The sequence below is a fragment of the Mercenaria mercenaria genome, chromosome 16 (genome assembly GCF_021730395.1).
Source record: "Mercenaria mercenaria strain notata chromosome 16, MADL_Memer_1, whole genome shotgun sequence".
In the NCBI taxonomy this organism is placed as follows: Eukaryota; Metazoa; Mollusca; class Bivalvia; order Venerida; family Veneridae; genus Mercenaria; species Mercenaria mercenaria.
Genome location: NC_069376.1, coordinates 44,481,102 through 44,496,293, shown reverse-complemented (window position 1 = coordinate 44,496,293; position 15,192 = coordinate 44,481,102). Strand labels below are relative to the sequence as shown.

The 15,192-nt window shown below is 34.7% G+C and overlaps 1 protein-coding gene across 1 annotated transcript; it reads left to right on the top strand.

Annotated features, from left to right (window-relative positions):
- Positions 1-1,979: 1,979 nt before the first annotated feature.
- LOC123541375 (senecionine N-oxygenase-like) lies at positions 1,980-13,669 on the top strand. The gene is made up of 3 exons (XM_053526901.1): positions 1,980-2,179; positions 10,448-10,612; positions 12,479-13,669. The coding sequence occupies exons 1-3, from the start codon at positions 2,011-2,013 to the stop codon at positions 13,501-13,503; spliced, it is 1,359 nt and encodes a 452-aa protein (XP_053382876.1). The 5' UTR covers positions 1,980-2,010; the 3' UTR covers positions 13,504-13,669.
- Positions 13,670-15,192: the final 1,523 nt, after the last annotated feature.

The following is a 15,192-nucleotide window of genomic DNA, read 5'->3' as shown; positions in this document are numbered from 1 at the left end:
GATAAAGCGATGATTCATGTAAATTAAGATCTTAAGATTTCATAACATTTCAAACATCCTGTTTAGGTTCACAACTGTTAAACCTTTCTTTTAATCACATATACAGTATTAAAGTTTCAAATTAATAGGTATTAAATTTTGGACGATATTTGGCGAGTTTCAAGATTCAGGTATGTTGACTGGTTTCTAATAATTTCACATTTTTGGGGAGTTTAACGATCACTCCGACAATTTTGCGTCAAATTGTTATTTTACAGCTTTTGCTGGTGGACGAAAATTCCAGGTGCCCATTGATACATTTTTTTTTCATGACGGACGAGCGCATGGGTACATGTTCCTAAAGGTTGAAACATAGTCTGATCAAGGTTGAATAAGGCTCAGTTGAGGTTGGAACATGGTCTGACCAAGGTTGAACAAGGGTCAACTTAGATTTAAACATAGTATAACCAAGGTTGAACAAGGGTTAGTTAAGGTTAAAACATAGTCTGGCGAATGTTGAACAAGGGTCAGTTAAGGCTGAAATATGGTCTGGCAAAGGTTGAACCAGTGTCAGTCATGGTTGAAACATGGTCTGTCAAAGCTTAAACGAGGGCCAGTTAAGGTTGAAACATAGCCTTGCCAAGGTTGAACAAGGGTCGGTTAAGGTTGAAACATAGTCTGACCAAGGTTGAAAAAGGCTCAGTTGAGGTTTAAACATGGTCTGACCAAGGTTGAACAAGGGTCAATTAGATTGAAACATAGTGTAACCAAGGTTGAACAAGGCTCAGTTGAGGTTTAAACATGGTCTGACCAAGGTTGAACAAGGGTCAATTAGATTGAAACATAGTGTAACCAAGGTTGAACAAGGGTCAGTTTAGGTTAAAACATGGTCTGGCAAAGGTTGAACAAGGGTCAGTTAAGATTGAAACTTGGCTGGCACAATGTTGAACCTGAGTCAGTTAAGGTTGAAACATAGAATGGCAAAGGTAAAACAAAATCAGTTAAGGTTGAAACATGATCCGACCAAGGATGACCAAGGGTCAGTTGAGGTTGAAACATGATCTGACAAAGGTAGAAACAGAGTCAGTTAAGGTTGAAACATGGCCTGTCCAAGATTAAACCAGGGTCAGTTAAGGTCGAAACATTGTTTAACCTGGGATGAACCAGGACAATATAAGGTTGAAATATGGTCTCGCCAAGGTCGAACTATGGTCAGTTCTACTGTTCCGGGAAGATAAACACCTGGTATTGGTAAATGCTGTATTGAAGTTGCAATGAAACAGTTCGTGTTGATGCAATAATATTCTGTCACATTATGATGCACAATCTGTGCTCCTTTTAACAAGTATGTAGAACGAGTGCGGTAAAGGTTTCTCTGGTCCGGGACAATCCGATGTTTTAGTTGTATTGTCTTGTATATAAATAAACCAGAATGATCAGGGTGGTCAACAGCACGTTGAACTGTTGGATAATAAATAGACACTATCACCTTGTCCCCTTTTCCCGTCAGACCATAAGCTGTTTAATTTGAAAAATGCGGAGAAATACCAAATATATTATTTTTCCCATGTAAGTGTGAATGTACAATCTTTCAGAATAGTAACTTTTCCTATATAGTGATCCTAGGTAAAAACAAATACAATGTATGCAAAAGGCTGATTTTTAAATATCTCATGGAGGTAGTTAGAGCGTTGAAAATTATGACTAAAATAGGTTTATTTAGAACTGTATTGCCTTACATACTTTAACAGTTCAATGAGTTATAAAGTTACTTTAACTGCTAGTGAAACCTATTTATAAGATAATAAAAGTAAGCATGGAACGCAACCGAGCAAACAAAAAGGCTGACTTGGTTTGACTCAGTCTACCCATTAGAGGAAGTGAACTGGTCAACTCCTCTCACGGCCCTTACCTTTCCAGATAGAAATGTCTACAGAAATATTTAAAGTGTGTATATCTGTTAAACCGATTAATCCATTTCAGATCAGAATATCGAAACTAATTAGACAGTGTATATTATCGTTTAAGCAGATGATTAGAATGTCCAAACAAAAACCAAGAGTGTGTATTATCGGTGCTGGGCCAAGTGGTATGTCAACGATTTATCAAATCAAACTACTAGCCCCGGGCGACATTGACTTCGAGTGCTACGAAAAGCAGAAAACGTGGGGCGGACAATGGAACTATACCTGGAGAACAGGTTTGTCTTTAAACAACACATATTCGAATTATTAATTAGGGCACCTTTTAGAAATTTGACTTACTGTTGGGTATAGCTCGGAATGTAGAAATTCAAACGATAAGATGATCTTTCACTTTTAAAACATCACATAAATGCAAATACACCCATTTAGATAATTGGAATTCACTTCAAATAACGTCGTTGCTCTGCAATACCGAAGACTTAGTTTTGGTATTCGTGTGTGAAAGATTGAAATTTACTCATTCTTTATCCACGGTGGTTACTTGGCCCTTTTCGGATCAAACCGGCTTGCTGCGACTGTTCATTATCAAGCGACGGACTCTTTTTTATTTTTATCAAGAAGAACAATTGATGAGGTGTCGAAAAACGAAAAAAAAATTAACCTAAACATGTGTAACTTTGCCAAATTTATAAATCCACGGAATAATGAAATATATTTGCCATTTATACATGCCATGATATACTGTCTTAGTTATAGAATTAAAGTGTGGTTCTTTGAAAAGCAAGAGATGTTTCAGTATTTTTGGCAAGTGTGTCGACATTTGCTTCCATGGCAATAATTCTACGACGATTTTTATGTTTTTAGGTACCTTGTGCTATTTGAAATACATATACCATTGTTTTTTTTTATGATTTTGCCACTGTAACTGTGTAAGCTCCCCGTCTGAAATAAAAGTTGTTGTTTATTTTGCCGTCGCATACGTTTTTCGGTGGAAAAGGACTAGTTATGAATGTAGGTTTTAGCTGATTTTCTGGTCACAGGACTAATTTTGATCAAATATCACCGGACTCTTTATGATTTTATTCAATTTTCTGAAAACCAAAAAGGAAATCCACCTAGAAATTATGCTGACACAGACCGAAAAGAAGAACTATCGTAGCCACCTTATCTACAGGCATAAACACACTAAATAGCTGGCCTTTCTTATTCTTAAGTGCTGAAAAACTGCCATTGGCTGCAGCACACATACAGTGGCCATTTTTAGGTATCTGTAAATTGCATTTTTATTTACAACATTATAAATGCTGAATAAAATCTGCTAAATGTGAGACACCGAAATTGTTGCGTAGGTTTTCCGTAACAAAGTTAAAATAATACAACTATTTAATGATTAATATACTGTCATATTTTCAAGTATAGACATACCTTGTGAAAAAAAAATGCAGTGAACGAAATCTATAAGAAGATTCTTTGGTGGCAAAGAACGCAACCAGTCAGACATATTAGCAGACACGGTTTGAGTCTGTTCGTGAGAGATCATGACATGTACAAACCCTTCATGTCCCTTAGCAACGGCATAGGCAGAACCCTATTATCCATACATTGATTCGCCACTAAACATGCGAATCAAAATGTTGGAAAATGGACTTTGCACAAAGTAACTTTAAAGAATATTATTTTGTTGTTTAATGATGGTATAACACTGAATTTCTTAGCTTTAGTGGATAGAATCACCTTGATTGTTGGTTGATTTGTCACCTTGATCAGTGTCATCTATGTTGTTTAATATGTACAAATGAAGGCTGTAATATTCAATGATACAACCAACGTGTCAAACCTAGATACCGACATAATTTATTAATACATGTATGTCTTCAGATCACTATATTTAATCAAAGGTTATAACACGGTAACGTATCTATTAAAAGTATTGTTAATTCAGAAATATATTCATTTCTAAAGCATGAACAATGAACATAAATTAACTCGCTAACAGTTTAAGAAAACTTCATTATAAGTCTTTGATTGTAGTTTTAGATTAAAAGAAACGAACACATACTGTAATATTTAACGTGGCGGTAACGTATCTACTGTCTATTTTTGCATAAACGTAGTAACTGTTTTAGCTCCAATCCATTCAAGTACATGGACCTTTTTGGTAAACCAATAGGTGACGGAGGTGCATTATTGCAAATTACATTTTTGAATGTAACCCATAAGTCATCAGAAGGCTTTGGCTACTTGTATGTCACACTATATTTGGTGACCACATCAACTAGAGATGTATTTCACAAATTTTAATATCTTTTGATGACTTCTATAAACCATTTTGTTGTAAATTTCTGATGTTGATTTTTTTTCCTTCTCTTACGACAGTGCCACTGTATTTCGACTCTTTGATTTCGCCATGTCACGGTTATAAAAAATTTAGAAATTATATTTTGTTTCTGTAAATGGCAATAAGATACAAAAAATGTAAATTTGAATTATAGCCCATTATTAGACCCAGGGCCTGCTTCGGGTTAAAAGATGTAGTTCATATTAGCTAATAGATATTTTTAATTTACTATTCTAGTTTTATTATCTATTCAAAAATATGTATGAAAAAAATCTTGCTGTATTCTTTTGTAAAATACATTACACAACATAGAATAGATACGTTACAATAAATAATAGATACGTTACCTATCGTGGTATTGGCGCTGTTTTTCAATTTAACTGCAAAACCTGCTAATCCAGTACGAATATTGAAATATATGCATAACATAATGTTATAGGGTAAAAAAGCCTTATTTCTTTTATTATTTTATACAGACACGTAGAAAACAAGACACTTACCATATTATCCGGATTCAAATAAAGTTAAATCTCAAAGTCTTAAGTAAAATAATCAGTGAAATGAATTTAAAAACAACTTGTATCACCCCTGTCATATTGTGAGAGAACAATAATCATACAACGTCATTGAATCACGTGAAAAAAAGACTCGATCAGTACAAATCTGTAACGTATCTATTGTGCAGAAATAAATAAGTATGAAGATCCGTTATTATTGTCACATTTATAAAAAGAACAAGTTCGGTCACATAGAAAACATATGAATGTTTTAATGTGTATGATTTTTTGAATGAGTGTGTACTGGTAAATGATATCTGTTTAGAAATAAAGGTAACGTATCTATTTAAATTTATGTAAAGACTTATTCATATTTTGTCGCCAATGAAATAATATCATTGCTTTTGCAATTATATGGTATAAAGATAAATTATTGCATGGTGAAATTTAACTATAAATTTATGAATTTTAAAACATAATGTGAAAGCACATTAAACAACAATTCTATCCATGCAAAGAACCTTTTAAAACAAATCGGTTAGAAAATTAAGTATATAAGGGTAAAGAGACGTCACAACAACACAAATGTATGCATCTGAGTATAGGACAAGGCAAAATCGTCCATATGAAAGGCATTAGGAATATGTAATATGCCCAGATGTGTCAATCACGTTACATTTCAATCTGATTCTACTCACTTTGTGATAGTTTGGCATATATAAATGGTTCAACACACTATGCTACGGTTGTATCAGCAAATACTCGTGTGACAAAATTTTCACTAATTTGGATGTATAATGGAGAATCAATGCATAAACATTGAATGAACTTCATGGTCCCAAAAGACCAGTGAATATAACAACACTGAGTCAAAGCACGGGGATAAATTTAACAGCCGCAACACGGCACTCAGGGACTGCTGTTGTAATAATTGATGAATCTATAAGATTCGTTGGAAAAATTAAAGGTATTGTAGATTTCTTGGAAGCACAGAGCACCCCAAACAGATAGATAAACAATTGGAATGGAACCAATCAAACACATAATAGCAGACTCGGTCTGATTAAAGTCTGTTTATGAGGGGTAATGAAATGTGCAACACAACCTCACCCACCAGCACCTGCTGAAGCGGAACTCTATTGTTCAGAATAGTCAAGGGGAAAAGCTATAAAAACACGTATTAGAACTGCTTTTTAGTTTGAACCTACCTATTTATGGTATAATAAATCAATTATGTCGTTGCTTTTGGTTGGATAGTAACACTGTCAACATTTGGAGAAATACTGATAACCTCGGGCCCTTGACAATATCCTTCTGATGCTGACAATTCCAAGCAATGTCATATCTGTATATCGTTCACTTAAGCATAAACGAGTAAAAAATCAATTTCAACATTTCAACATCACTTATGGAATACACTTGTAGATGAAAATTCATTCGGACAAGCCGGGTGGCGAGACTACTAAATTATATTTAAAATGTGCATCAAGTATTTTTAAAAGATACTTCAGAATAATTACGTCAATTCAGGCGTGACTTAAATTGATTTTTTGTATTTTCTCATCACAATTCACTACATTTGACAGGACTGAAATCGTAAGTAGTCCTGTTCCACGGTCATAAACAGTCCTTCGCCACAGAAATTTTAGTATTCATGTTTGTGGTAAGTGAGCTTACTGTACTGTTTTCATGTTTATACATTATTTTCAATACAAATTTGGAATACATTCTTTTCATAATATCCATCTCAAAGTGTACAGGGTTCGTGAAAAATAAACTTTTTAACAGGTTGCTCAGCTTTTATAATACATTTTTCTAGTTCAATGCCAGCTTGTTTTTCTCTGTACACAATAACTACTCGCTGTATCTTGAATACGACACTGCATTCCTAAAAACATTCCACTATGACATTCCGCCAGAAATATACATGGACTATACAACATAGTTACATTCACACTTCTCAAAATATTCTGATGAAAATCAAAACAGGTTCTTCGCCTGATAAAAAATAGTCGGGGGACGCTGATTTGATCCAAAAAAAGTCCGAGTAGGTTAACCACCGTGTTATCAGTAAGAACTACATTCGTTTTCTTAGCTCAGTACTTGTGTGCATACGTATCTTCTTTGTTACATTTAAGATATTGGTTACTATGTTGACTCCATGAACTAATCTTCCGATACGGTTCTGCTGAATTAACGATAACTCATCAATTCCGGAAAAGTTAGAAATAGCTTACTGCCAAGATGTTTTGAAATTAGCTTCTTAAGTATTAGGAGGTGACTTAGGGGAAAACGGTAAATATGTGATCCGTATAATTTTATGATTAATTTGTATCATTTACATACAGATATAGTCATCATTAATTTGTCTATAGCATTTGTCTTTACAGTCAATGATATTACCTTAATTTTGACAACATCTGGCTGGCTTACAGGTCGGTGATGAAATAATGCATGGAATGGCACCTGGATTCTTCCTCCACCATCAAAGCTTGAAAGTCGCCATATGACCTATAATTTTGTCGGTGCGACGTTAAACCCAACAAAATAAAATGAAAAATTAATTTTGACAATTAATGTACACAGCTTTGCCGAGAATTCTGACATGGATATCGCTATAAAAATGCATACTGAGCGACCTGTGAAGTTTCCACTTTTTCTATTTTTGTATATTCACTGAGCAAAATTGGCCAGATTCGTTATTTGTTTAAATTTTTGTGAGAAAGTTTTAAAAAATATTTATCGAAAAAAATATTTATTGTATCGGTTAGGTAGATGTTCCAATCGCATTTACATGTATCACCCCATGAATAACACATTGACACAGCGTTTTTAACTATTATTAATACATGCTAAGAGTAAATGCGATGTTTAATAAATGAAGAATACGTCTTTGCTAATTGAAAACACATATGTTAGCATTTTAAGCATATTTTGGTACTTTCTGATTTTTTGTTTTTGTTTGGTTTAACGTCGCACCGACACAACTATAGGCCATATAGCAACTTTCCAGCTTTGATGGTAGCTGAAGACCCCATCAGACCCGTGCATTATTTCGTCACTAGCGGGCGCCTGAGTAGAACCACCGACCTTCCGTAAGCCAGCTGGATGGCGTCCTCAATTCTACACCCCTAGCGTGGAATTTGAAGTCAGCGACCTTAACCACTCAGCCACGGAGGTCCCTGGTACTTTTTGAAGATACTCGCTAAAAATATTATAGATAAACCTGATGGTAATCAAGTCTCTGACTTCGGAAAACATACAAAGTCGAGTATTCACTGATTCGTTGTCTAAATCAAGATGAGATAGCTTTATCCTTAGAGTAGAGACATAAATTGTCATAGATAAACCAAATACCTGATTAGTGGTATTGCAAAATTTGTTAACTAGGAGGTTTATTAGGCAATTACTGGTGATATAATAAAGCGTAAAGAATACCAATATGCTGGAGTTTAATTAGGAATTAGGTAGGGTTCAGACATCAGATACGTCACAGTGGATGTGTTTATTACTTCTTTAAATCATCAAAATTCATATATCGAGTTTTTACCAAAACGTAAAAAGTAAAAGTAGACTCACTGAGAGTATTTAGTGCAGTAAACTCAGTTAAAGTCGCACATAACAAAGTAGGTAAACCGCAATGTGCATTGTGTGTTTGCATTGTTTTGTTTGAATACTTGATTTATGTAAAAGACATACATAAGTAAAAAACTTACAATTTGACTAACGTAATGAATTTATCAGTAGAAAGGATGCAATGTGCTGAATAGCTACTCAGACTTTTACTCCAAACAACTCATGGATGAAACATAATTAAATGAATCAGAAATATAAATTTCCTTTGGATGCATTACATCAATACCGGTCCTACGAGCATCCTGCAAAAAAATCAGTCACTAATGGACTTCCGTAGTTTACTTCCAGGTATTTTTAAACGCTTCATTGCACTTGAATTGTGTGTCCAATAGCAAACGATATCCGTATATTTCATACAAATTGCTTTTTAAATGACCAAGTTATTTCAAATTGAAATACATGTAGTCATATACACTGATCAATTTACTTTTCACATTGTAAAATGGATGAAAAGACCGCATTATGTTTAATATAGATTCAAAGCAGATATTTGATGAATCGTGTGGTATATATGAACCTCAGGCCATTTCAATGCACACAGTTTTTAGGTGTGTTAAAGCTTTTAAAGGCACGGACCTCCAGATTTGGCTAAAATAATCTTTCTTTCAAATTGAAATTTGGTCATAATATAAACATTAGAATATGTGTTTTCGTTTCTAAAACATTTTTATAATTCCAAATCAAAAGAAAAAAAGATGACAGCGTCGGAAATCGAACCCCGGACCGCCGCGACAATGTCGTCGTAACCAATAGCGCTATAGCGGAATTAGATATTTTTTTGTAATCGAGGCAGTTCACTTGGAGTAAAGCGTTACGAACGCTTTTCGATTTTCATCATCAAAATTAGTACAAACAGTAAATTCTCATGTGTAACCGTAATATATAGTTTGTAAATAATTAAGTTTTAAAGCCTTCTTAAGAACTATAGCATTTATTTCCAGATATCTCAAAAAAACATTTCTTTTGATGTCAAACGATCTGGAGGCCAGTCCCTTTAAAGCCGGGAAATTATCTGACTGGTAGACCTAAAACCTCTGTTCCAAGACAAACATTGCTGCTGTGAAAGCTATAGTCGAACAGGCTGCTCGAGTGTCGGTGAAAGATATAGCCAATTGAATAGGCATATTAGAAGGCAGTGTGCAAACAATTCTGAAAAAGTTTTGGGACCTGAGAAAGGTTTGCGCTTTGTCGGTACCTCATTTGCTCAATGAGGAGCAATAGGAACAACACCTTAAATGTGTCCGGAAAGAATTTCTTGAAAACATTCAAAGGCTGCGATAGTCGGGTTATTTCTAACTTGCAAACAGGTGAAAAACCTTGGTACATATGTTTGAGCCACAGAGAAGGGCTGATAATATGCAACGGAAGCGAAAAAATCAAAAATGACCCAGTCTTGCCAAGAGAACCATAAGTTCGAAAAAGACGTTGTATGCAACTTTCTTCATTTCTAGTTGGCCAGTCGTTCAAGTGCCTTGTCCATCTGATCATTCAGTCACTAGACGATTCTACAAGAACTCTGTCCTAAAGAAAGTAAAAGGGGTGAGTCCAACGACAACGCCTCCTCTCACAAGTGCGAGGTTGTTATATCATTTTTAGCTTCTGAAAAGGTGGAAGTTGTAAACCATCCGTCTTATTCACCTGACCCTATGACTTTTTTTATTAAAATGCTTTCTGGAAAGAAATAAAGTTCAGAAGTTCTTTTGGCAGCGCCATTTATTAGTGTCTCCAACAGATACAAAAGAAGACTATTTATCTGCTTTTTGCGAGTGGGTAAAAAGGTTACAAAAATGTGTTTCGGAAAAGGGGGAATCCTTTGAAGGTTTGTAATAAAAATATTTTAATAAAACGTAGCACTTTTAGAAATCCGAACCCAATGACAGAACACTTTGAAGACCCTCGTTTCTCACCAGTAGAGATATACTGCTGTGCATCTTATTCTGTAAAGCGTTTATTATGAAATTAAAAATGGTAGTAACTGTTCCAGTAAGTTATTTTATATGTAAGAATGCAATGACGTAACGTATATGTCCAAAGTCTTTTATTTTTATCATACTCTGGTTTTTGCATTAAAGGAGCTGACGAGTACGGCGAACACATACACTGCTGCATGTACCGTAATTTGTGGGCTATTGGACCAAAAGAGTGTGTCGAATACATTGATTATTCCTTTAAGGAACATTTCGGGAAAGACCTGCCATCTTATTTACCAAGAGAACTGTACAGGCGTTATCTTGATGGTCAGTATTTGCTTGTGTTCAAGATATCCAATGGTCATCCTTCTCTGTAGGGATAATACACCTTTTTGTGTATTAACGTCTGCAGAAGCCCGCGGGATTGTTTGTGACCGAGACCGAAGCCCGCGGGATTGTTTGTGACCGAGACCGAAGGTCGAGGTCACAGACATATCCCAAGGGCTTCTGCACACGTTAATACACAAAACAAACGTGTCTTGTCGCTATTCTTGCATAAAAAAACATTACACGACGACTTTATGTATAGTTTTCATATGTGATGACTTGACAATTCCGGTACATTTTTGTTTACCATTCCTGTTGTTCTTGGAAACGGTAAACATGTTTAAAATATCCGTATCCAGGGCCCAGAAATAAACAACACTATCAAAAGCACATCCTGAAGGTTTTTAAGCGAGTTTTTTATCTCTCGTTATTACAAACATAAAATTACCAATAGCTGTTCATATCATTTCACAATTTGGTGGACTCGATCACAATTTCAAGAATAATAACTTTACATCCGAGTTATATTGAGTACGGACACAGTTGGAGTACGGATGAGTACGAACATAGTGTCAAGCTTCCAAGCTGTTTATATAAATTCTTCGAGAAATTAGATAAAACATACCGACTGATACTTACCAAAATCATAAATATGATTCCTAAAAACAAAGAATCGCACAGGTAAACACGCGATTCTTTAACATTCACTGTTGTCTACAAAATCTGAATTGACGCCGAGTTCTAAAAGGGGAGTAAACAAGGGAAGAAACGAGTACGAACATTGTTGGGGGCAGCGCATTCGGCGTTAGTTACTGATACAGTAAAATATTCTATGGTTTAGATTGCATCTTTAATGCTTCAAGAAGAGGTTTTTATGAAAGAAACAAGACGCAGATACCAGATGTCAATCTGCGCAGAAATACATATACGTCCCTGTGAAAGCATTTCAAAAATAAAAATCGGGTATTAACAGCACGTGAATTGCCTTGTTTGCATACGATTTTTCTCCCGTTAATACATTGGCGGATCAAGTGAAAAAAGTAGTTTTTATGCAAGAATAAAATATCTTCCCTTTAGATATTTACTACAACTGTATAAAATGCTCATCGAATGTATTTAATTTTACTGAATATACATTTTAAGTTTGTTTATAGAGCTACATTAATAATTAAATGTCATGTTTTAATAGTTGATTGTTAAAATAAAGCCAGGTTATAAGAGGTAGTGCAAGTTATTGTTGTGTTTAAATATTATACCTGTATACAATGCATACTATTTTAAACCTAATGCATAGTCTAGAAAATACACATAAGCTTTTTAAATTTTATATTTACATGCACTATATGAAGTACGAGTCCATGTTTTTAAATATGAAATTTGGATCTAATATAGCTTCAACGTTAATTTATAATTAAGAATGATATGTTCACTCCTTCTATTTAAAACCTGTACATAACTTACGCTATTGACCGGTATATTTTTATTCTGGGTTAAAGTTAATATGTGAGGAAAAAGCCATTTTGGAAAGTCATTCATTCGGGTGATAATTTTAGCAGTTGACGGGCATGACATTCATTAAGTATACATAAATCATTTTAATTGCCATGTGAAGACACGCTTTATATATTCAAAGCTCATGTATGATAAGCTAACAAATCTTATGTTCTACTAGCAAATGAGGTTAAATGGAAGAAATTTATCTGGTTATATCATAATCCTGAAATATCACATCTAATCTTGTTGGGATATGTTGATTAGCTAATCTTTTGTAGACGTTTAGAACAGAATGATTTCTGACGTACATCGGGAGGCATTACCATTTTTAAAAGTCATAAAGCGGTTCAAGAGTACACTTACATTTTCCAGGTCGCATGAGACGTGGCAAATGTGGAGATCTCTCCGACTGTGTACATTTCCAACATGTTGTTAGCAGTGTTGAATATCGGGAAGATACAGATGATTTTGTAGTTTGGGTAAGAGACTTGCCTGGAAACAAACACTATAAGGAAATATTTTCCCATGTCATCGTCGCTTCTGGTACATTCAGTTATCCAAATATGCCCGACTTCCCAGGAATTGATACTTTCCCAGGGCGAATAATTCATTCTCATGAGTTCAGAGAGGCAAAGGAATTTATAAACCAGACTGTTCTCATCATCGGGGGCAGATTCTCGGCAAGTGAGATTGCTGTTCAACTAAATAAGTACGGCGCCAGATACGTCATTTGCAGCTGTAAGGTACCAATGAATTTGAATTGGCCGAAAGGAGTGGAAGAACGACCCATTGTTGAAGAAATTAAAGGTAACACTGTTGTCTTCCAAGACAAAACACAACACGACGTTGATGCTATTATCTACTGTACTGGATATCGATACAACTATCCTTTCCTGCAGGGAGATCTCCACTTTGACATCGACGGTAAAACGAATCTTTACCCAGACAACTTGTACAAAGGTACCTTATGGATGAAAGGTGGTAACAATAAATTATTTCATATGACAGCATATGAAGCGTACTTTGAATTTGGAATGTTTGATGCTCAAGCAATATGGATTTTGAATTACATCCTGGGGAAGTTACCTGCTCAACGGAAAGAGATGGAAAAGAATGTTGAAGAATGGCAGAGAAAACTAAGGGACGTCAAAGTTCCGCTCGATCATCTGAAGTTTCAAAGGGACTTTTACCATGATATTGGCAAAGATGTAAACTATCCGGCTGAATATATTGATAAGGCATATGCCATCCTATCGAAAGTTTTTGAGGAAAGGCAAAAGGATATCTGCACGTACAAAGATATGAGTTTTAAGTCTATGTACACAGGAAAGCTTGCTCCTTGTCATCACACTCCTTGGGCTGAATGTATTGACGACACAGTTGACGGTTACCTATAAATAGTGTTTAACAGGGCGGAATGTTTGCTATATACAGATAGAAACAGTCTATTCTACGGGATATTTACAATTTCAAATTTTAATGTAATAACACTCTTGATAAATAAATATCTCTCTACTTAACAAATAATTGTTCACCGTAAACCGTAATAAAGTAAATCCAAGATTTGTCGAATATTGCTTGACATTTCACAGTTACCAGTCAAAACGTTTATACTGTCTTTCGTTAAATATTACTTGTTCAGATCCACTCATTTAGCCTCGACTTAGTAATTTTCCTTTTAGAGTGACCTTCATTTGCGGTGGGAAAATATAGTGAACCAAAACTTTCAAATGCAGCTGTTCCGTAGCACAAAACAGCTCAGTTTGCAAGACCTGAACTAAAAGTATCTGTATAAAAAGTAATACTCAATTTTGGAAATAAACAAAGCAGATATTTTACCTGCATTTTTCCAAATTTTTGGTTACATTTATAAATCCTTTCCAATTACTTTATTAAAAATTCATGAATGGCAAATGTTAGTTCAAAGTTTTAATTAATGCATAGGAAAATTGTCTTACTGAATGGATGTAAACTTATTACAAAATCTGTTTTCAAATCTGACCTCTTCATGTATTAAAACGAAAATACATTTGTACATGTTGCTATTTTCAGCATACATAAAAGTAGTGCAATATGCGGACAAGGTTTTCTCTTTGTATGGTGTACCAAACTGCCTAAAATTGTAAGAAAAGTCTCAGACTTAATGTGAACAAGATTTGGCAACGATCCAACATTCGTTTCAAGGATTGTGCAAGTCTGAGAAAGGTTTAATTTATTATACTGGATTTGATGTACTTATGCGCTGCTTATCTCACGGAAAATTTGGTGGAAATGGAATTTTCGACACTTTCTGCGGTAACTTTCGAAATTACTTAACGTAACTTTCTCACACATACGTAATTGTATATTTATAAATTATATTAACAATCGAAATATTTGCTTTATCACGACATTTGCAAATATTTTTAGACAATCTTGAAACATTGGGCCACAGAATTTTCGCATACTGGTCCGGGACAAGTTAGATGTGTATAGTTATTCATTATTAGATGTTTCATGCGTCGTAAACTAACCAATTTTGATGTGTCGATGTTTTATACAATATGAGAATTTATGCAGGATGTTTTTTAAAAACACAGTAAGAATAAATCGCAGAAAAAAATGTACAGCCAAATATGTTAGGAGGTAATACAATTTGTATACAATTGTAGATAACTACGAAACAAACAAAATGCAATCGGTTGAACTTTTCGCGCGGAAACCTGATGATTATAATCAGAAATATCTCAAAACTAACTTTTTGTATCTTGGTTCTTCATTAAAGAATGATATGTTTTTCACACTTTAATAGATTTAAACTGATAATAAATGTGTAGTGCAATTCCGGCGTAGACACTGACTTTACATTTCTGCGGTGTTGACAGCGGAAGCAGCGATCCAGTACTAAGACTGTCTACGAAACCAAGGATAACGATTTCTTCATCTGAAAATTACGAACATTGGGATCAGTGTCCAGTATACACCTGAAAATAATAGACTTACTATTTGCCGAGTGCACACTTGTTTTCTGTCGTCGTTAATATAAAGTAGACTTTGAAATATTCGTAAACATGCTCTCATAAACACTTCTTTAATGTATGTTCTCT

Coding starts and splice junctions, on each gene's coding strand:
- LOC123541375 (XM_053526901.1), top strand. CDS start 2,011: ATGATTAGAATGTCCAAACAAAAACCAAGAGTGTGTATTATCGGTGCT. Junction 2,180..10,447: donor GAACTATACCTGGAGAACAG/GTTTGTCTTTAA, acceptor TTTGCATTAAAG/GAGCTGACGAGTACGGCGAA. Junction 10,613..12,478: donor GTACAGGCGTTATCTTGATG/GTCAGTATTTGC, acceptor TACATTTTCCAG/GTCGCATGAGACGTGGCAAA.